Source organism: Ahaetulla prasina, chromosome 2, assembly GCF_028640845.1.
Source record: "Ahaetulla prasina isolate Xishuangbanna chromosome 2, ASM2864084v1, whole genome shotgun sequence".
In the NCBI taxonomy this organism is placed as follows: Eukaryota; Metazoa; Chordata; class Lepidosauria; order Squamata; family Colubridae; genus Ahaetulla; species Ahaetulla prasina.
In genome coordinates, this window is record NC_080540.1 from 68,698,367 (window position 1) to 68,721,647 (window position 23,281).

Sequence of the window (23,281 nt, forward strand, 5' to 3'; positions counted from 1 at the left end):
CTGGAGTCCATCATCAGGAAACTTCCCTCTTTCCAAAATATATGCACTGGCCTGTTCTACACATTTGTATTTATGTGGTTCCTGGTTTTGAGTAGAATACATTTATTTTCGAAACAGTATTTTGGCAATCACTGTCCCCTAGATACTGTATGCCCCCAAAAATTCAGGTTCAGACACACTTTTCAAATTACAAAACTACATTTTCAGAGAAATGCAACAGTTTGCTTGAAAGCTCTGGTGATTTTGCAGTGTCCAGCTTCTTTCTCAAGCCCTCTAGTGTATCCAAATCTCTAGTGCCAATCTCACTTACCATGATGGGAACAGTTTAAACTTTAAAGAATTGGCTTTGCCAATTACAGTATGTCTGCTTTGCCAATAATGGGTGTATCTGCATAAAATCTATAATCTTGTATTATTTTTCTCTTGTTCCCAGTACTGAAATTTTGCTTCAAGTTTATATATAGCTGGTATACTATGGTATGATTTTATAAAGTGTATTTAAAGATTCCATTCTTACCAGTACAATACTGATAAGACTGATAAGACTGATTTGACTAATAAATACTTTAAAAATGTTTTGTTCTGCCTCACAATTGCTAAATATTAGCATCCACACTTGTTAGTTTGGTAGTAGAAAAATGGGTCACATTATAGAAACTCCATGTTGCTCCATGTTGGACTAATTATATAATAATGTACTGTATTTAGGTATCATTGTAAAAAGCCTATGATAAAAAGTCATAAACTGAAAATTCACTTTTTGTACGCGCATACACACACAATTTTACATAATATGTGTGATTTTTTTTCAGTTACTCATCTTGTTGATACTCATATATTCCTAGAATTCATATTATTTATAAATTATTGTCTTCATAGCTGAGGAATTGTAGTATTTTTAACAAAAGCAATAAACAGTTAAATCTGCGTAATGTTTTACTAAAAAAGGAGAGATTTTATAAAAAAGTATTTACAATTTTATTTGCTGAAATATTCAGCATTTCAAAAACCCAGCCAAGTGAGTGTTTTTTCCAGTAGTATAATACATAGTTCCATATTAACTGTATTGAACATTTCAGTTCTCTTGAAAACTCAAAATAAAATACCATTCCACAGATGTAGAAATGTCTGACAATTACAAATTTACACATGATAGACAAAATTAAATATAATAAATCTTCTAAGAGCTACTCAACATTTTACTGAAGTGAAGACTCATACAAAACGTTACTTTCTAATTTAACAGTTATTACTAAGGTAAAACAAAACAAAGAGGAAAATAGGTGGACAAAGATAAATTCAAAACAGGCTAGCTATTTAGAGCTTGAAGGTGGAAACTGAAAATGAATAAATTCTCATAAGTTAGGATAGAGTGAAAAATGTGTAATAAAATGTATTTTGGAAAAAATGACCATTTTCATTCTAGAACTTGCAAAGTCTTATTTCTAGAGAATCAAGAAGATAATGATTCTGTAGACTCAAGATAGATTATAAAAAATAGAAGGGGCAATTACTATAATCCTAGAAGTCTTTTAGCCTCTTCACTTTGAGCCAGAAGAGCTTCACTGGCGTATTTTTGAAGAAGTTCCATCTTCTTTCTTCGGACAAGAGCTTCTTCAATCTGTTAAGTGAGCAACATTCAATTTGAAAACTTGCAAATGGAAAATTCTTTAGTAAAAGTAACTTAAGAAACTGACCATAACAGAATTGATTACTGTGTTTCTCCAAAAAGAAGGTCATATTTTCTTTTGACCACCGAAAAAATGCCTACGCCTTCTTTTTGGAGGGTTCTAATTATTGACTCACCTTGGGGCAGTGGCATTGACAGCCTGCCCAGCAGAAGCCTGCTACTGGCCCATTTCTTCTGTAGCCGTTTGCTGCCAATCGCACGCATTGCCCAGCCTCTTACTTTCAAATGCATGTCGGAAGGCATTTGCAGCCAATAATAGAGCTCTGGATTGATCCGGAGCTCTGTTATTGGCTGAAGATACCTTCCGGCAGGCATCTGAAGCTGAAACGGAGAGGGCGATGCGTGCAAGTGGCAGCAAGCGGCCGCAGAAAAAGGCAAGGCAGATGTCGGGGTATGCGAGGCCTCGTAAATAGGGGAGCTCCACTCCTCCATCCCTACCCTAGCTTATGTTTTACATGTGTGCCTCGCCCCACCCCTGCACCCTGGGGTGGGCGGGGTCTTAATTAGGGCTAATTTTGTGGGCGTGGCTTAATTTGATTGCATGTGCTCAAAAATATGATAGGGCTTCTTTTTAAGGTGGATCATCTTTTTGGAGAAACACAATAGGTCAAAAATTACTTTGGCCATAAACCTGGTACCTCATTTAATAAAAACAATGCCAGTTACAACACTATTTTTCAGAAATGAGTATGAAAATTGGTAAACTGTTCAACTGCAGCATCTTGCAAATGCACTTACAAAAATCATTCATACAATGCAAGAAATCAAAACATAACTTGCCAATTAGATAATATTTTAATGATTTGCATTGTATGAATACATTTTAAAGATCCTAATTTCCTCCTCACTAATACAGTAGTGAGCCTAAAAATTACACATACCTATCCTTATAATGGCAAATCAGCTTTTCATATCAAAGGAAAGCTGGAAGGGAATGAAAGGGAGGGAGGGAGGGAAGGAAGGAATATAATGACAGAATAACAGGGAGGAAAGGAAAGGAAACTTAATGGGAAAGCCGACAGGAAGTCAGAAGTTGATTCTGCTCCCGCGGTCATTCTGATTTCTATGTTTTTTAAAAAAATATTTAAAACAATGGCACAACAGGACAGAGGTTGTCTAGTAATGAATTAATTCCAAACAAAGAAAGAATTCTTTCAGTGTCCCAAAGGTGCTTTTTTCAACAGGCCAACCTATGTCAAAACTGAACAACCCTCTCTCAACAGAGGGGGAGGGATACGGCATCATCTATCCCCAATCTACAACACAGTCCTTTCAACAGTTCCAAGAAGGCTCCACACCCGTTTGCACCACTCAGATAAACCGATAAACCTCCAGGTGACCTTAACAACCCGCTAAAAAGAATGCAAATGACCAGCTGTCTGCAAGGAGCATAAATCCTTCCATTCCTCACCATCCAGTCAGAGCTGAAGAAGCTTCTTGGATGAGAAGCAAAAAGCGTTCAAAGAAAATCAGAAAGTCCAGTTGCCCCTTGAAAAAAGCACCTTTGGGACAACCATGACCTGGATGACTGAGACTCTCCATAGAAATTCTTTCAGTGGCACTTTTACCATTCCTCCCTTTATTTCCGAGTGTATGTGAACACCTATCAATAGTAATAGCCTATTACAGTATATTCTGAGGAAATCTGCTTACTTTGAAATATACTAATTGTTTTACTGCAACTATTGCACAAATCTACTTCTTTCAAAGTTAAACTTCTTGTATATCCTTCCTTCCCTCCCTCCTTAACTCTTCCCTCTTTCTTTCTTTTTCCTTGCCTTTCACTTTTTCTTTTCCTTCCTCCCTACCTCACACATCTTTCAAAGTTAAGCGTCCTTACCTCCTGTTGTGATGGAACTGGGACATGAGCAATAAACTTCTGCTGACTATCCTCACCATCTGTTTTCATTCCATTTTCTTCATCAGACTGCAAAGCATTGAGAAAATGTTGAATTCTAAATTTGTTTAGCACTTCATTAGAACTTTATCTCAAAATAAACAGAATAATCCCTTTTTCTCTTGCTTGCACTTCAGCCAGAGTCCAGCTAGAAATCAGAGTTAATTATATTTGTTTTGCACAAGACAGCATTAGAAAATGCAGGTCTATCAACTTGTGAATATGTAGCTGCACATTTATTTTTCATCTTTTCATCAGTCATGATGGAATACACTAGTTTACTATATAGACTATATAACTGTAATGGCGAACCTATGGCATGTGTGCCACAGGTGGCACATGGAACCATATCTGCAAGCATGCAAACTGTTGTCCTAGCGCACCTCCAGCATGCATGTGCGCGCCAGCCAGCTAGATTTTTGGCTGACCCTGTCCATGCCACCCCTATGCCCCACCCACGCCATCCCAGGAGTCTCCATGTGGCCCGTTTTGGATGCCAGGTAAGTACAGGGTTCGTGCGGAGGCTCTGGGACAGCGTTTCCGGCCTTTGGAGGGCCTCCAGGGTGTGTGTGTGTGAGGCTGTTTTCACCCTCTCCAGGCTCCAGGAAAGTGCTGGGCCCACCGGAAGTTGGGAAACAAGTCATTTCCGGCTTGGGAGGCTTCAGGGAGGCCTGCTAGGCCCAAAACGGGACTGGGGGGTTCGTGCACGTACGTGTGGGGGAGTCGTGTGTGCATGTGCAGGGGGAGGCATTGACTTATGGGTGTCGGCATGTGCACACATGACCCCCCCCATGCTCCCCCCCACTTTTGGCACATGATGGCAAAAAGGTTAGCCATCACTGCTATATAATATATAGCATAAGGCTGGAAATAAATACAATACCTCATTGTCATTTACTGCATAAATGTTTTCTTCTTCCTCCTCATCTTCCTTGTCACCTCTTGCAAGATGTGCTTCTCTCTCTACCTTCCACCTTTCCACTGCTTCTGCAATAACTGGAAAAGCAAAATAGCCACAATTGACAGTTGTATTGAAAACCACAAACTACTAAGAAACAGCAACTACTCACTGTTATAGTGGACACCCTCTTTAGGATAAGTAAATATTCACTTATTATTGAAGCTTGTTTGCCACTATAATTGTTTTTCTATTTATGATATATATTCATAGATGATTACGGGAACATTTAATATTCACTCTGGTCATATCAGACTGCATCATCTTCCCCTTAAAATGTCCCAGCTGGTCACAGAGTTGTTTAGTTTTATATATATATATATATATATATATATATATATATATATATATATATATATATATATATATATATATATATATATATATATATATCCCTAAAATATAAGCAACTTAGCTATGCAACTCAAAACTTATACAAGAGAAAAGATCAATACTATGGTGACTGGAGAAAAAGACATTTGTAAGCTGTAAAAAAGAGGGAACGATGTTTATAATTTTATTTGTGATTAAGACTTACCGTATTTTTCGGAGTATAAGATGCACTTTTTTCCCCAAAAAAAGAGGGTGAAAATCTGGGTGCTGCTTCTACTCCGAATGTAGCCCCGCCCAGCTTCTCAAACGGAGATTTCAGAGGCTGAAAAAAGCATCAGAAACAAAGCTTCAGAAAAGAAGCCCCCCCCCTTTTTTTTCCCCTTCAGGAAAAAAGCTTCCAAACAGAGCTTCAGAGGCTTTTTTTTCCTGAAGCTGTTTCGGAGGCTTTCAGAGGCAGAAAAAAGTTTCTTCTGAAATGGAATTTCAGAAGTTTCAGAGGCCAAAAAAAAGCAAGGCATAGAGCTCACAACCAAGGAACCTGTTGCTAAAATTCACCTCTGGGAACAGCTGATTGGGGTATTCTGAGGGGCCGATCCACCTGCCAATCAGCTTTTTTATTTTCCTCCCCAAAAACTAAGATGCATTTTATACTCCAGTGCGTCTTATACTCCGAAAAATACGGTATATGGCTGCTCAATTCAACATAGACTCTGGGTGGCATATAAATTAAAAGCAAATGCCTATACTGAACAAAAAGTAAATGTGATAGTAAATCTAACCCTAACATACATCAACCAAGTGGGCACACCAATCCCAGAATTTGGAGAGAAAAATGTAAGTTTTCAGATCTAGGGCAGTTCCTCTAAAAGGACCTATTAAGCAGTGAAAATCTGAAAGAGAATAAAATACCAAATGAGCAAGAACTTTTAATAAAATAAGTTAAATATGATTTATTAGGTATAATCAAGGCCCAATAAAGTAACAGTTAAAGGGGACATAATGTACCTTTTTTTTTCAAAAGAGAAACAGCAGAAATGGAAGAGTTGCCATGAATATTAAAAATACCCATTCTGCTTGGAAATCCAAATTAATTAACCTGATGATGCAGTACAATGCATTTGGTTAAAATTAGTGAAGGAATATCTATTTAGGCTTAAAGCATTTTAGATTTGAAGACAAAAAGATTATTTGGAAGATGTGCCAACATGAATACAGCACCGTTTTTCAATTCCTTAGGTCAAATGTGTCATTGCTTAAGATCATGTAGCAGATAAAGAGGGCAGCCATGTGGTCCCAGGAAAAGCTGCTGCTGCTTTAAGGAGTTGCAGACAGGCACTAGCTGCCTTCATAGTGTGGAGCATAGAACTAGATCTAAGAATTCATTTTGCAATTAACTATTATTCTAAGGTTCTTTTCACACCTAAGCAAATACCTCTGTAAGTATATAGCTCTTTCTTCTAGGAAAAAGGTGCTAGATTCAGCAATACTGAAACATAACAGCAGGTTGAATCTTGTCTGCGTTACCTTCAAATAATACTTCTGATTGCTAATGTCTGGTTTAGAAGACAGAACACGTTCCCATTTTTAAAAAAAAGAGATGGTTGGGTGGGGGGGAGATCCATGGAATTATAAATCAGTCAGTTTGGGAGGAGGACCTCTGAAAACTCTTGTATGAATCATAAAGAGACTGACCCATATGCATCTTGAAAAGAAGCGATCATGGATTTGTCTTAAACAAGTTTTACCAGATTAGTCTTATCTCATGTTCTGATCAGGTAACTTCCTGAGTAAACTGTGCAAATGCCATAGAAATAGTTTCTTGATTTCAGCAAAACATTTAACAAAGTATCCTCTGACACCATAATTAACAAACTAATTATACTCGGCAGGATGGGATGAAATAGCTGGAGTGAAAGCTGTACTCAGTGCTTTCCAATGTTTCTTCATCATACTGTAGTGAGGTATTGAGCAGAGTTCAGTCCTTGGCCTTCTACCTCAAACAGTACGAATAAATTTAAAGAAATGGACTGCAGAAAATTCAATGAAATTTAACAAAAACAAATGCCTATTACCTTGCTGAAGAATACATATACATACAGAGGTATTGGCGTGGGTGTGAAAAGAACCTTAGATTAATAGTCAATTGCAAAATGAATTTTTAGATCTAGTTCTATGCTCCACACTATGAAGGATTAGAGTGAAAGACAACAAGCATGATCCAGGAACCAGAAACTACATCTTATGAAAGGAAATGATAATTTACACCCTTGACAAGAGAAGGCTGGGTACGAGGAAAATCTGCTCTCCATCAGTCCAAAGGTCAGAATATAGAATTACAAATGTATAAGATATAGGAACATAGTTTTTGGCAGAAAAATCTTAAATGTAGATTGAAAATTGAATTAGTATCAAAAGAGAAGTAAGCTACCTTTCACTTGTTGTGTTCAACTGGTCTATGTAGGCACTGCATTTACTGTGTCTGTTGGAGGTGGTTTAACCTGGATTTCTACACTGAGCAGGGGACTGGATTAAATGCAGCTATCCCTCAATTTACTGTACAACCACAACTGAAACTCGAATTTTGGTTGTAAGTTATTGCAGGCAAAACTGATTGGACTCTAATTTAAAATTCTTTTTACAATTGTTGTTAAACCTGCTACCACAATTGTTAAGTGAATCATATGGTTGTAAATCTGAATCTAACCAAAGGGTGTTTTTTTTTTTTTTGCCAAATGTGATCATGTGACTCCACGATGTTGCAATCAATCATAAATTTGAGCCAGTTGCCACATGCCTGAAATCATATGCTGGCAGGGCAGGTGCAGCAGTCATAACTTGAGGATGGTTCATGAGTAAAAGCCCACCATAACTTTAAATGGTCGTTAAGTGACTGACCATACCTCAAGGACTACCTGGGGGACCTTTCCAATTCCACAATTCTTTAAATCTATCTCATTTAATTATTTGTGTCAATCTATAAAACACAACATAATTCTGAATTCAAAAGCAACACAGCAAAGCACTCTGTTGACAAGAAGTAAGTTCTACTAAGAGATCACTCACATTCACTTATAGAAATTTAACAAAATTAAAAGAGGCAATTTAGTTATTTCCTTATTTCGGTTCATCTAGTTTTATTTAGGCCCATTCATTTCTAAAACACATGCATCAATTTCCTCTGTATCCATGTGATAAATGAAGATCCATGTTCTGGAGTTAATTACCATGAAACCAGATTCAGCCAGGCTTACCAATAAACAGCAGCAGCATTTACTGAACTGCCTTAAATAGCAGGAACAAAAACATCTGATTGCTTCCCAGAAAAAGACTACACAATATAGGCATTAGGCTGGAAAATAAGAGTCAATAAGCTTCCAATCTCACTTATCAGCCACGGTATTAAAAATGTTTGGTACAAGAGATTGTGTTTTAAAACTAGAAGCAAATGTAGAGAGCCAGTTTAGTCTCCTGGAATAAGGCACTAGGCTAGAAAGCGGGAGACCATGGCTAAGTCAAGTCCTGACTTAGCCATGAAAGCCAGCTGGGTGACCTTGGGTCAGTCTGTTTAACCCATCTCACAGGTGGTTGTTGTGGGGAAAATAGGAGTAGGAAGGTGTGATGGATATGTTCGCCACCTTGAGGTTTTTTTGTAAAAATAATAAAGGTGGGAAATAAATATATACAAAGAAACATACATAAATAGTTTTCCTCCCAAAACCAACTTTCTGTGAAATAGTTTGAGCGGGGTTTTTTTTTGTTTTTTTGTGTGTGGCACGTGTTAGCCAGGGATCACTGAGGTGGCTGGCTGCCTCTGTGATTTTTTTCAGGCAGTGTTATCTTTACCTGCAGAATGCCTGAATACTGGTAGGCAATCGGGGGAGGCTCCTTTCTTGTCTCTACATGGTTTATTCACTCACAGGAATCGAGCCGACCTCACTGGTGCGCAGGCCCAGCATCTTACCATGTGAGCCACCATGGCCCGTATATAGGTTGCGCTAATAGAAAGCGTCAGACCCAAAGTCACCCGTGACTTCCATGGCTGAAGGCAGACCATAAGCCAAATTTCCCCACTCCTAATGTGACACCTTAACCTAGACTACACTGTGGGTTGTATTAGTGAGGAAGCTGCACCTTGATATAGGATGTTGACTTCATGTTAGATCTTTGGAACAATATTTATGAAATGAAGAAACAATCTGTTTCCTTGGTATCCCAATAACAAAGAAAAGAACAGTGAATACAGAGATAGACTTGCAGGGAGATATAGCAGTTTTGGGCCAGGACTATTTGCTTGCTTTAAATCTTAATTGGTTTTCTGTGGGTTAGTAATTCTACTGCTTGCTAGTGCTTCAGGAAGACAAAGACCAAGAGTTTCCTACTTATTTAAGATAGGTCTGTTTGGTCTTAAAATGATATTTCTCAATCCAGTACAGTAATTTTAGTAAGAACCCCTTAACTCACAATTTAATCCTGAATGAGTAAGTGGGTCTGGCTCACTCTCGGTTGAGAAGACATTTTCAGTCTACTTAAAACTATTATTTTCAAAAAATGCAGGGGTGTGCATGATCTAATGAATGAAAAGATGAAGTAGTAGCAAGCTTTAGGAATGTATATCTCTGAAAAATTGTATTTGAAAATCTGGACATACACATTTGTGATAAACCATCAAGACACTGAAATTCTGCCTGGTATTTCTGAAGTGACCTTTAAACTGATGGTGCTTACAGTGTCTAATTCTAAATTTAGTGTATTAGGGGGACATCTAATATTGGTGTCTTATCAACAGGAGCAGTTGGGGATTTAAACATTTCCAGAATGTTTTGGAAGTGTATTCTCAATCTAATTTTCAAGATATTTTTTTGTTTAGGAGTTGACAGAATGCTTTCATTCCCATAAAAAACTGAAAATAGAAAGTTCCATTAAGTACTAATGAACTAATGAACTGAAGGTTCGAAGGATTTTTCTGCTACTACAGCTGGGAGCCCCATTTATTTGTGGAATGGAGTATTCTGCTCATACATGGGAGTTAGGAACTATCTGTGCTTTGACATCTTGCTAAACTTACATAGAAGTTGCAGATTAGCGCTATCACTGGCTTCAGGCTAGTGCAAGTCTTACTTCAAGATGCCAGTACAAGCTAAAGACAGTGGGTAACATGACTATACAAAATACATGAATAGTTTGATATCTAAATTATCAAAAGAGTGTCAACAGATTCCAATAATACTTTATTTTTTGGAATGGGACATGGTGGTCGTACGTACTTTAAATGCAAAAGTTTTGAGGTTGAATTCTTAGCATTTATAATTCTTTTAGAAAGTTATCTGACAACCTGCAATAGAAAATATAGCAATTTGGTAGGCAACTTTGTTATGAATCTGATCAATGTTTGGAACAGGAAAGCAGCCAAAGCTCTTGATATGATTACTCCCAACTGACCTTGCTTTTAGTTGATACTAGGGTCCTCCAGGTAGTTAAGTAATAGAAGAGGTCCCTGGAGTACCGTGGAGTAATATGAAGAGTGAATCTGATGGAGTACAGCTACAAGCTCATATTCAAGAACTGGAATATTTAACGCAAGCCATTTTGGGCTACCAAAATCCATTTTTGGCTACTGTTAAAGTAAATATTAATTTGAATTACAGATAATATTCCGGCACTTCAAAAGGCCAACAGTTATTTCCTATACCTTTTTTTTCATGCTCCTGTTCCAGCGGTTCCAGGACACCATCATCCTCATCTCTGTAGCCGTAGTATTCTGCATCAATAGCTTTCATGAGTTCAGCTCGAGTTTTCCGTGGAGGAGGAAGGGCTAATGGAATAAATTAAATCATTTTCAAAAAAACAAAACAAAATAGAAGCATAAAGGATCAGATTTTAGGTCACAGGTTCAACTAAACGTTCACTAGTGCTTATAATCAACCTAATCACGCTAAAGGACTTCTTGGACAAAGTGCTTCCTATAAGTACTTATTTTTACTTCAGTCTCTTCTCAAGATATAATTAAACTCTCTTCTTTTTGGTTGATTTGAAAACTTCAGTTGTTTTGCTTGCTACTGTTACACAGATTCCAAATGTTCTACCATTTTATTGTAACCTGAACCTTATCGTTAAAAAAATTAAGATGTTGCATCACCCATGCTACTTCATAGAAACGTTCCAATTTTTAAATGCCCAGTGATGTTAACATTCAATTGTCTCATATTTGTTAAATTGAAGAACTGAAAAACTGAACTGAAGAAGCCTCTGGATGAGAAATGAGATGTTTTCAAGGAAAAAACCCAAGAAATTCCAGTTGCCTTTTGAAAAGCACCTTTGGGACAACCGGGTCAATTCATGACCTGAATGATTGAGAATCTCCATACACATTTGACAAAATATGGTTATGATCATTTTGAAATAGTCCAGAAATGTACTAATTAATGATTCAATATGGATTTTATATATTTATATTGTGGAAAAGATAAGAATCAGAATAAAAGATAACATTACAGGCATTCCTTGGGTTAAGAATATATTCTATTCCTAACTCTGTTTTAACTCAACTTTGTACTTAAGTTGGAATTTGTACCTATGAACAGGCAATATATTACTAAAATGGTGGACAGCATTCTCTTTTTTTGAGCTGATGAACTGCTGAAGCTGGGCAACATTTTTATGAACCACTGGAACTGTGCATTTCTAATATCCACAAACTCTGTGATATGTGCCGGTTACATCCTTTCCTGAATAGGGAGGCTCTCTGCTCGGTCACTCATGGGGCTATCCTTGAAAAGTATCCAGAATCTTCAGCCAGTGCAGAATGCAGCTGGCCAAGCTATAGTGGATGCCCAGAGAAGAGCACATGTCACACTTCTGTTCCACAAACTGCACTGGTGCAATTTTGCTAGTGGATCCAGTTTAACATGTTGGTTTTTAACCTATAAAGTCCTACATGGCTCAAGGCCAGGCTATCTATGGAACTGGCTTCATCTCACCATGTCAGGCCACCCCAGCCGGTAAGGCAGGGAAGGCATGTTACAGATCCCAATGTCAGGGTTCCAAGAAACACCCTCAATGAAATAAAGCTCTGAGGCTTGAGGTTCCTCAAAGTTCCACTTTATTAGAGATGTCATGTTGGCACAGCTGGGAAAACCCGAAACTGAAAGCTTCCAAGTTTTCCACACCCAGCTGACAGTTCACAGCCCTGCCCCACACCCACAAGTTCATCACATTGTCCAATCAACTCTTCACACTCAATTGGATACAATCTTCAGGCAGTCTACATCAGACGCAGGCAAAAGTCCTTGAATACGGAATGTTGTTATGACTAATTTTCTACCGCTCCAACAACAACCCCCTCCCAACTTCCCCAGCTAAAATATGTGGCAGTTAAGAAGCAAAAAGAAAATTGCCTTCCAAAACTGACACCCATCAGTTAACAAACTCCAGCTGGCGGGGTCTAGGAAAAGAGCCTTCCTTCTCTGCCACTGCTCCTGCCCTGTAGAATATTCTCTCCCCTTGGAGGTCAGACAGGCCTCCACTCTCCTAGACTTCCAAAAAAAGTTAAAACATGCCTCTGTGGCCTAATATGGGAATCTCAAAGGAATACATAGCCACAGGGCTGTTTGGTGCCCTGCAAATTCTCCCTTCATCTTTTAAATTAACTTTTAACAGGACTTAATTGTTCTTGCCTCCTTCTAAAAATTTAAATTTTGACATTTTAATCCTAGCTTAACATTTCTATATTTTGACATTTTATTGTATAGTTCCTCTTTGAGGGAGATGGGCGGTTCAGAAATGTAAAAACAAACAAACAAGCAAAAACATTGTGCGGCTTCAGTGGTTCATCAGCTAGAGTAAGAACACTGCCTGCCATTTTTAGCAACAGGCAGCCTGTTCATAAGTATGGGTGGTCTGTAAATCTGACTTTATTAACGCAGGGACTTCCTGTGATGAATCTCTGTATTGGAGCAGATAAATTTAATCACAAGGAATGCAAATATTTATTTTTATTTTATTTATTAATTAAATTCCTTAGGTCATCCAACTCCAAATCAACTCTGGTTTCACAAGATCAAAAAACAGAAAAAAATATCATTTTATCGTAAAAGAATTTCAAATACACGCAAACACTTACATGCAATGATTGGCATTACAGTAATAGTCTAATCAACGGGCGAATACTTACGCTCTTTTTCAAAAAGCTCTCGAACGCCGGGTAGGTCTTTAGCTGCTCCAAAGTATTTATAACCTCTGTTTCCTGGAACTTCTTTTCCCTCATGGTCAAGCATTTTAGGGCCAATTTTCTATAATTTTTTTTTAAAGGAAGATGAGCTGTAAGTTTAAAAGTGTTTTTTTCTTTTTATCTCTGTAGACAAAATTTCACATGACTTCAGATATTTTTTAACCAACCTGTGTAACCAGGATCTGACCAAATTGTACAAGAAGTATTCATAGAAATTATTTCAACAGGAAGACTAAAATATTTGAACTAGCCATTTATGTATCTAAATAGTTTTCTTTATCAAATATTTTATTAACAATTTAGGAATAATACATTTATACTTTTGCATTTTCTTACAAATATTAATGTATACTCACTGCATAATCAGGTCCTCCCAGCTCCTTTATTCGGACCTCCCAATGCCCCTTCTCTCTTAGGAGTTTGTTAATTTCATCATTCAAATCACGAATTCTGAATTCACCTAAACCAGCTATTTTTAAAGAAGAAAATACAGTTTATCATGTGGTCTTTTAAAACTGAAACAATACTTTTTCTATTCTGAAAATCTGTGGGAATTATAAAAGATCTCTCATTTTGCTTTACTCCTTTCAATAACTTCTCTTTGCTTCTGGATAACTTTAATGGCTTTCAAATTATTTTTAAAAATAGTTTTAAATAAAAAGGCAAATCCTCTCATATGAATTAAAACTTAAATATTTTAATAGCTTTGCTGAACACAAAAATTGTATTAGGCCAAAGAGGGTAAAGGGAGAAAGAATTAAAGAACACATTTTATAGATGTTTTTGAATACTGGCATCAATTTCCCTCATAAATTTGGTACCATACTCCTTAATTATCAACTAGGAAAAGGTGCAGATTTAATTATTATTGAAAACTAGTTTTTGCAGTTGCAGGAGGATATTAAGATTACTCCCATCATTAGGACTTACCATTTTGAATTTGGGCCACTTTCTTAGAAATTTCACCGATAATCTTTTGAAAAGAGACAATACACAATGGTTAGTTCTTTTCTTCGAGAAAGTAGCCTGTTTTACACTATGACATCTCATGTTTAGAAATGTAAGATTTTGGTTTACATCTGAGCTTGGTAACATCTTTTCCACCTAGCAAATTTTATTAAAATTTTATTTGTGAGCTGCAGCTCATTTCATCAGATGCACTGTAATAAGATATCATAGACCGCCTATACTGGTTAATATCTGCACCATTACTCTACTTTGTTAAAGTCTGCAATGTTTGATTGATAGATGGGAGGCCGATTATTTTGGTGACCACGTGCAAAACACCCAAATGGGATGACTGTAAATATTAAACATTAATTAGAAATATTTCCTCAACGTATTTATACTGCCTAGTTTAAAGCGCTTACTGTACAAAAATTATTTTTTTATGTTTTAATTTTGTTGCTCCATTTGAATCTCTGAAAAAGAATTGGCTGAAAGAATAAATATGAACAATACCTTTAATATCACATTAGTCTTAGTTTTAGCCAGGGTGGATAAAAATTGATTTTTTTAAAAAAAATCGTTTTTTGTTTGTTTGTTTGTTTGTTTGTTTGTTTGTTTACATTTATACCCCGCCCTTCTCCGAAGACTCAGGGCGGCTTACAGTGTATAAGGCAATAGTCTCATTCTATTTGTATATTTTTTTACAAAGTCAACTTATTGCCCCCCCAACAATCTGGGTCCTCATTTTACCTACCTTATAAAGGATGGAAGGCTGAGTCAACCTTGGGCCGGGCTCGAACCTGCAGTAATTGCAGGCTTTGTGTTCTTAATAACAGGCTGTTCTTAATAATAGGCCTTACCAGCCTGCGCCATTCATCGTATTTTTTTATTTTTATCAAATTTATTTTAAAAAAATGCTTTTGGAGTAAAAATCTATTTAAAGATTTAGTTTATTCAGCATGAAATGGAACACAGTTATGTAGCATGAGGCTGTGTATTCTGCAATATTTACATTTTTGGTAAACTCATTCAATGAATCCAAGCTCTGCAAGATAAATAGGAAACCTTCATTTTGTTTGCAAATAATAATATTAAAGATTCTAACTACTAGCAAGAATGAGTCCTTACATTTAAAGAGCACCTGTCATTTCAGATCCATCATGGCAGCGCCTGTTAGCGGGCATCCACTCACCTGCTGCCCGCCACGTCCCTCACCTTGTGTCACTGCCGCATCATCAACTGTCCCATTAAAGTGAACGGGATTGTCAGCGAATCAAAAGGTCAGAGGAGGAGCTGCTGCGGGACAGAGCTGACAGTTGCTCTTATGTCATTATGATTTAAATCGAGTTGACTTAAATCAAGCCTTTCTACTAGTGATTTAAATCATGATATAAACCGTGATTTAATTTAACTTAATTTAAATCAAATCCACCCTGGTTTTAGTCATTTGTGCTTTTAGTGTTCCTGAACAGGTAGGTAAGACTTGTATCTCAATACTGTATATATGTCCAAGAATGCAACACAATTATTTATTATTTATTTTGAATAAAAAATGTTCTGGATCAAAGGCACTGCCTTTTAATAATTATTCTGATTTTCCTTGATAAACAAAATATATGTATTTTACCTAATTATCAAGCAGTTGCTCATAAAAGCTTATGCCATTTGTCAGATTTTAATATTTTTTTGTTGTTACTATAACTCACTAATGTGTTTGTTATCTCACTGTACTTTGGCAATAAAATCACTCTCTCACATAACTTAAGTTCTTTAATTCACAAGAAGATATGCTCAGTTTCCCTATGTATAAAATAACATGGCTTTCTTACATCACTTGCCTTTACTGTACATCATGTCTGAAGTACTGTTCTGTAAAGTCTTGCAATGGTTGAGCTGAGGGCCAAGGCAATTAGTATAGCTCATTAAATCAGGAACACTGCAGACACAGAACTACATATAATACTACACAAGGCTTCAAACTCTGCAGTTGCAAAAAAAAAAAAATGATTGTAGGATTTGGGTATCGCTAGTCTAGAGAAAAGAAGGACTAGGGAGGACATATTAGTATTAATATGTATAGTATTCCAGTATTTGAGAGGCTACCACAAAGAAGAAAGGGTCAACTTATTTTCCAAAGCACCAGAGGACAGGACACGAAACAATGGATGGAAACTACTCAAGGAGTGAAGCAATCTGGAATTAAGGAGAAGCTCCTTAACAGTGAGGACAATTAACCAACGGAACAGCTTGCCCTCACAAGGGGCTTCATCACTGGAGGTTTTTAAGAAGTAACCGCATAGTCATAGTCTGAAATGGTATAGGGCCTCTTGCTTGAGCAGGGGACTGAACTAGAAGACCTCTAAGGTACCTTCCAGCTCTATTCTGATTCTGATTGATTCTTGCTCTTCTCATTCTGACCTCTAACAAATTTGCGTACACGGAGTAGATACCCTTGGATCTAGTGATATTTTAAATACTTACCCTGTTTCCCTCAAAATAAGACAACCTCTAATAATAAGCCCAATCGGGCTTTTGAGCGCATGGCGATAAGGCCAAGCTCTTTATTTCAGGGTTCAAAAAAAATATAAGACAGGTCTTACATCTTTTTCACCTCCCTCCCAATAGCGCACTGCAATATGGCTGTTTTGACATCAAAGTAAGTGACATAACAATATTTCATTAAGTCTCCCAAAAAAAGGAAGTAGAGTTAGTCCTTGAGATACAACTGTAACTGGAAGCATAATTCCTGTCATAAAGCATGACATCACGTGACCACATTGTTGGGTGACAGCAATCTAGGGAGACCTGATTGTTGTCCTAACTCAGACAAGTGGGCCGTTAAATGGGAAGTGGAAGGAGTCTCAAGGCAAAGAGGGCAACGGTGCTACAGGGGGATGGGGGAGGCCATAGGAGGCTCAGCCGAGGCTGCACAAAAATTGGCAACAGGGAGCGAGGGCTACAGTGTGATATAGGCGCAGGAAAGCTGGGGAAAGAGAGCACAGGAGATGTGTGTGCATGTGCAGGCAGAGACGCTGGGAAAAGTGAGAGCAGGGAGGCCAGGGGAAGAGAGTGCAGGGCATTTGCAAGCTCAAGGAGGCTGGGGCAAGAGAGTACGGTGTGTGCGCAAACACAGGGAAGCCGGTGAGTGTGTGGGCTCCATACATGTCTGCAAGCAAGGGAGGTTGAAGAAAGAGGGCCTAGAGTAAGGGCGAGCAAAGGGTGGGGGAGGAAAGTATGGTGATGTGAGTGAAGGCCGGGGCGACTTATCTGGGAGATTTGCAATCTTTTCTGCCAGCTTCCTCTTGCTTGAGCAGGGGACTGGACTAGAAGACCTCTAAGGTACCTTCCAGCTCTATTCTGATTCTGATTGATTCTTGCTCTTCTCATTCTGACCTCTAACAAATTTGCGTACACGGAGTAGATACCCTTGGATCTAGTGATATTTTAAATACTTACCCTGTTTCCCTCAAAATAAGACAACCTCTAATAATAAGCCCAATCGGGCTTTTGAGCGCATGGCGATAAGGCCAAGCTCTTTATTTCAGGGTTCAAAAAAAATATAAGACAGGTCTTACATCTTTTTCACCTCCCTCCCAATAGCGCACTGCAATATGGCTGTTTTGTACATCCAAGTAAGTGACATAACAATATTTCATTAAGTCTCCCAAAAAAAGGAAGTAGAGTTAGTCCTTGAGATACAACTGTAACTGGAAGCATAATTCCTGTCATAAAGCATGACATCACGTGACCACATTGTTGGGTGACAGCAATCTAGGGAGACCTGATTGTTGTCCTAACTCAGACAAGTGGGCCGTTAAGTGGGAAGTGGAAGGAGTCTCAAGGCAAAGAGGGCAACGGTGCTACAGGGGGATGGGGGAGGCCATAGGAGGCTCAGCCGAGGCTGCACAAAAATTGGCAACAGGGAGCGAGGGCTACAGTGTGATGTAGGCGCAGGAAAGCTGGGGAAAGAGAGCACAGGAGATGTGTGTGCATGTGCAGGCAGAGACGCTGGGAAAAGTGAGAGCAGGGAGGCCAGGGGAAGAGAGTGCAGGGCATTTGCAAGCTCAAGGAGGCTGGGGCAAGAGAGTACGGTGTGTGCGCAAACACAGGGAAGCCGGTGAGTGTGTGGGCTCCATACATGTCTGCAAGCAAGGGAGGTTGAAGAAAGAGGGCCTAGAGTAAGGGCGAGCAAAGGGTGGGGGAGGAAAGTATGGTGATGTGAGTGAAGGCCGGGGACGACTTATCTGGGAGATTTGCAATCTTTTCTGCCAGCTTCCCCTCTTTGCTTGTGGGAAACCAGCAACAAAAGTCACAAATGGTGATCACATAAGCATGGATGCTGCAACCAATCACAACTGCAAGCTAGCTGACAAGTGCTTGAGTTTTGTTCATGTAACCACAGCGATGCTACAACAGCCAGAACTTTGAGGACCAGTTGAACTGTAAGTCTCTTCATTCAGAACCAGCATAATTTTGAATGGCTACTGAACAATTAATTGTAACTGAAGGACTTCCTATAGAAATATGCAATCAAACAATTCACAGATTTAAATTTGATACATAATCTTAAAAGAAAAATACCTGTCTTCTCCATTTCTCAGCTTTGGGCAATTCATTACATTCTGATGCAAGGAAAGGTCTTCGCTCCTATTGAAACAAGCAAATATATTAACATTATCCTAGCATTAAGCTATGTACTTTCCAGTGACTTATTTTACTTACATTTGCTAATGTACATGCTATCTTACATCCACAATAGGTCAGATACAAAGGTAATAGCTGTATTAATTTACCAACCAATTGAAAGAAAACATTGTTGCATAAAAGTTAAAATTAAGGATCACATGGCTATCCAATGATACGGGTATGACATTGAGTTCGACCCATGATAGCATACTGTATCAATGGACAGCCATGTGATTCTCAATTTTAATTTTTATGCACAGATCAAAATGTCAAATAGCTGCTAAGAAAATTATTGGGCTGAAAAGTTAGAGATCCTTTATTAATAACAAGGGAGAACATATGAATATCTCTAATTGTTTTCCAAAATTAAATTTGTCAGAATGTTGAGTGTTTCAGAGCAGCTTGATTTCTATAAAGCACATGACTTTGACTTATAATACTGAAACAAAGACTGCTCTACAAGAGATTAGTATATATTATTAGAAACTTCCTGTGCGTCATTCTCAATTTTTTACTTGAACATTTTGTTTTAAAAAACCAAATTGTTCATATTTTATGTTATAGTGAGGGAGATTTATATTACTTATTTCAAATCTGTCCCGTGATTTATGTGAGATCTTATTTATTTATTTTCATTTCTATTCAGTTGCAGTCAATTCATACAGCAGTTTATACAATACAAAAGAAGTTTTAAACACTCAGATAACATAAAAGCAGTTAAAACACAAGCAGCCTTGTATATCTATCCTCTTTGTTCTGAAGAACTTTTTAGAATCAATTTTACATAAATCCTAAAAAAAAAATTGTGATAAAATTTTGCTCTGTGTTTAGCAAAATTAATATGCCATGAGAAGATCATCAGCATGAACAGAATGGCTATCTGCAGAAGCAATCTTGCTTAGATATGAAAACTGTTTAATATTTTATTTTGTACCTTTTTTATTTATTACATTGAATTTCAATGAATAACTGCAATAACTTTTTCATTATTCAAATTGCACATGCAAAATACATATAACATCAACAAAGCGGGGAAGAGAAGATATATTAGAACATTACACAGCAGTTAATTTGAGAATTCCGTTGGATCACATTATTAAGCCAGGCAATCCAGAAATGTTCTCCACATGCATACAAACAAAGCAAGAAGTCTCTAAATAACCAGTTTCAAAACTAATATCAGCACAAGTCACATTATTTCACAAATAATCCTGATGGAAAAAGCAACACCATGAGCCTTTTAAAGAGGTATGGCCATCTTGATAATCTGAGCAAATTGGGAGAAGTGCTTTGTGAAGTGTTCCTTCAAATGGCTTGTGTTGCTCAAACAGCTAGCATACTAACCATACTGATAATTACCACAGTTTAATCAGGAATGTTGTGGTGTATATTGTGAAGATGTTGAAGGGCTATTTACACAGAAAAATATCTTGCTAGTCCCAGCTTTTTGGGATGAAATTGAGGTAAAATCATTTCATATCAATCAGCCAAGATTAATCTCTGCATTTCTAGACTTAATTGCTAATGTTATTTTCAAGAGCCCATTTGTATGTCTGCCTTCTCAGTGGAGAGTGGTACTCTGTATTTAAATGTACAGTTATTTAGGTAAAGGTAAAAGTTCCCCTCGCACGTATGTGCTAGACGTTCCTGACTCTAGGGGGCGGTGCTCATCTCTGTTTCAAAGCCGAAGAGCCAGCGCTATCCGAAGACGTCTCCATGGTCATGTGACCGGCATGACTAAACGCCAAAGGCGCACGGAATGCTGTTACTTCCCACCAAACTTTTCCTACTTACATTTTTTACATGCTTTCGAACTGCTAGGTTGGCAGAAGCTGGGACAAGTAACGGGAGCTCACCCCGTTATGCAGCACTCAGGATTCGAACCACTGAACTGCCAACCTTTCGATTGACAAGCTCACCGTCTTATACACTGAGGCACCACATCCCCTTCATAGTTGTTTATATATGTTTAGCTATGTTGTTACCTTAAGTTTTCCTTCTTCTAGCTGAGCTTGGCGAAATCTTGCCAAAGCAGTCCTAAAAGGAAGAAAGCTTAGTTTAGCATCTGTTTTTTAAAAACAATTTACAAATATCAATTTAGATGATTAATACTGGGTAAATAAAAAGTTCAACGTATTTTAGTTTGCATCCATTATCTGAAAAATTGTACAGACTTTAGTTACTAAACATTAAAAAAATGACTATGATTATAGTCTGAACCTTTTAAGATAGAACATCATTGTTTTAAGTTTTTAAAAAGTGTCCTTCCTTAAAAAATAGTTTAAATATAAAATTCTAAATAAACAAACCAAATATCAAATAAACCCTGTCATATGAGGAAAGAAACACAAAACTCACAATGTGATTAAGCCTTATTAATATAAAAAAATGAAAGAATGCCACAATCTTTTGGACTAATCCTTTCACACTTATGTTCTGTGCTAATTATCCAAAACATTTAAGCCTGAAGAAAAAGCTTTCAATTCATCTTTTAAACTATATTTTTTATGCTGTAAGAATTTATTTTTCTCTTTGGAGATGGAGATTAAAAGCAGCCCCTACAAAGACATGTTGGTCTACATTGGTCTACAAACCAGAGTCATATTTTCTTAATCAAGGGACATTGAAACTACAGTGCACGTGAATAATATCCTATTTTTTCCACTAGTATTTGGAGGGAAGTGGGATTTTCATTAAGATATATAGTGGTTATTTCTTTCCATTATTAAAATGCTTTTATATGTAGAACAAATACAACAAATAGTTCAACTGTTAAAAAAACAGTCTGTCAATTTCTTAGAAGTAAAAAAAACAAATTTCAAATTGCACTTACATCGCCTTCTCTGCATTTCGAGCCTTAAAGAAGAGAGAAAATTGTTATTTGTTTTAAAGGAATACTAATAACATGAAGTTTGGAGAAATTTTACTGGAAGAAATAAAAAATCTTGTTAGATTAATCCAGTATGAACATCCAATGCTTCCAGTGCTAAGAGTTGCAATTATAATTTCACATAGGTGGCTCTTGAGAAATAGATTTGGTCATCACTGAGGATTAATTTGAGTTGTGAGTTGATGTTCCAGCCATTCATAGTGTCATATTTGATGTGAAACTAAGAGGTTTCATAGTTTAGTCTAGTGGCTAAGGCACCAGCTAGAAAACAAGAGACCATGAGTTCAACTCTTGCATTAGCCATGAAAGCCAGCTGGGTGACCTTGCCTCCGCCCAACTCACCTCACAGGTTTGTTGTTGTGGGAAAAATAGGAAGAAGCTATGTGGGACATGTTCATCACCTTATTTTTGAAAATAAGGGTAGAATATAAATAAATGAATTAATAAAAATAACTAAATAATTAAAGACACTCCCTATTGGTCTAATGGGACAACTGGATTGATGTCATTCTAGCAGTCAATCATAACCCGATCAGGTATCCAACAGAACATAAGTCCACAGAACTAGAAATCAACAACTAGGTATATAAAAAACTAATATAACCAAGCAACTAACTGTGTTTGTGATAGTCATGACAGAACTATTTTTTTTAAAAATCTAGAAACAAGACAGTTGATAGGAAATAAATTGCAGGATTCAAAATGAGTTTTATTCCTGCAATTTTAAGAGAATAATAGCTTGGTTCCAAAAGGAAAACAATGTAATGTGTGTGACCTACAGAGTAGTGAAGTAAAATTGCTGCGAAAAATCCAGTTATACACAATTTTTAAAAAGAATTCGGGGGCTATTGTTAAACATAGTGCAGGACACTAGTAATTAACTATGCACTCATAACAAAACTAGTTTTGTTTAAAAAATATGTATTTATTTTGCTGGCAGGTCAAGTATTATATTGAGCTGCCAACTCTGCACAAGATTTTTTACAAGCAATCTTCAATTGCAAGTCTTGTATTTACCTTCAGACTCTACAGACTCATTCTTACAATACACTTGAATCATCTCCAAATCTAATCCCATTATACAGTGGTATAATCGTATAAAACAGCGATGTTCGATTCTCTCCCATGCCTGACTTCCAGAGGAGCCTTCCTACTCCCCATGTGCGTGCCTAGCCCCGGCCGTTTAAAAGCTGCCAGAAAATCCAAACAGCCCTGGAGAACAAGCACACGAGAAGCTATACTGGATCCCGCGATCCGACACGAATTTCCACTCACTCACCATGGTTGCAGACGCTGCAAAACACGATGTTGCCCCGAAACCCGAAGCCCAACCAGAAACGTATCTTGAGAAAAAAAAATAACCCGGAAGAGATTTGTCCTGTAATTGACAGCACTTAAGTCCCGCCTGCTTTGTACTCCTTTACAGCGACTTCCGGTCGTCTATTGCAGTTTGCGTAGGCGGCCATGAATAGGCAAAAGCGCTAATAGCGTATATAGATTTTTATATAAGAGCCCTGATATGCTTAGGGATTTGGTCTTATTCGCCTCTCATTCTAACACTGGTAGAGCGGTTAATGTATTTTCCAAGCTTGGCAGTATTCGTTTTTCCGTAAATGCCATCTCACGCCCAAGAGCGAACCCTGACGGTGATT

General features: G+C 37.5%; 1 protein-coding gene across 1 annotated transcript; it reads right to left on the reverse strand.

Moving 5' to 3' along the window:
- Positions 1–954: 954 nt before the first annotated feature.
- ISY1 (ISY1 splicing factor homolog) lies at positions 955–23,022 on the reverse strand. The gene is made up of 11 exons (XM_058171772.1): positions 22,909–23,022; positions 21,573–21,595; positions 20,725–20,776; positions 18,635–18,700; positions 14,036–14,078; positions 13,462–13,574; positions 13,049–13,166; positions 10,568–10,690; positions 4,471–4,583; positions 3,531–3,617; positions 955–1,621 (listed from the first exon to the last, which is right to left on the reverse strand). The coding sequence occupies exons 1-11, from the start codon at positions 22,909–22,911 to the stop codon at positions 1,514–1,516; spliced, it is 849 nt and encodes a 282-aa protein (XP_058027755.1). The 5' UTR covers positions 22,912–23,022; the 3' UTR covers positions 955–1,513.
- Positions 23,023–23,281: the final 259 nt, after the last annotated feature.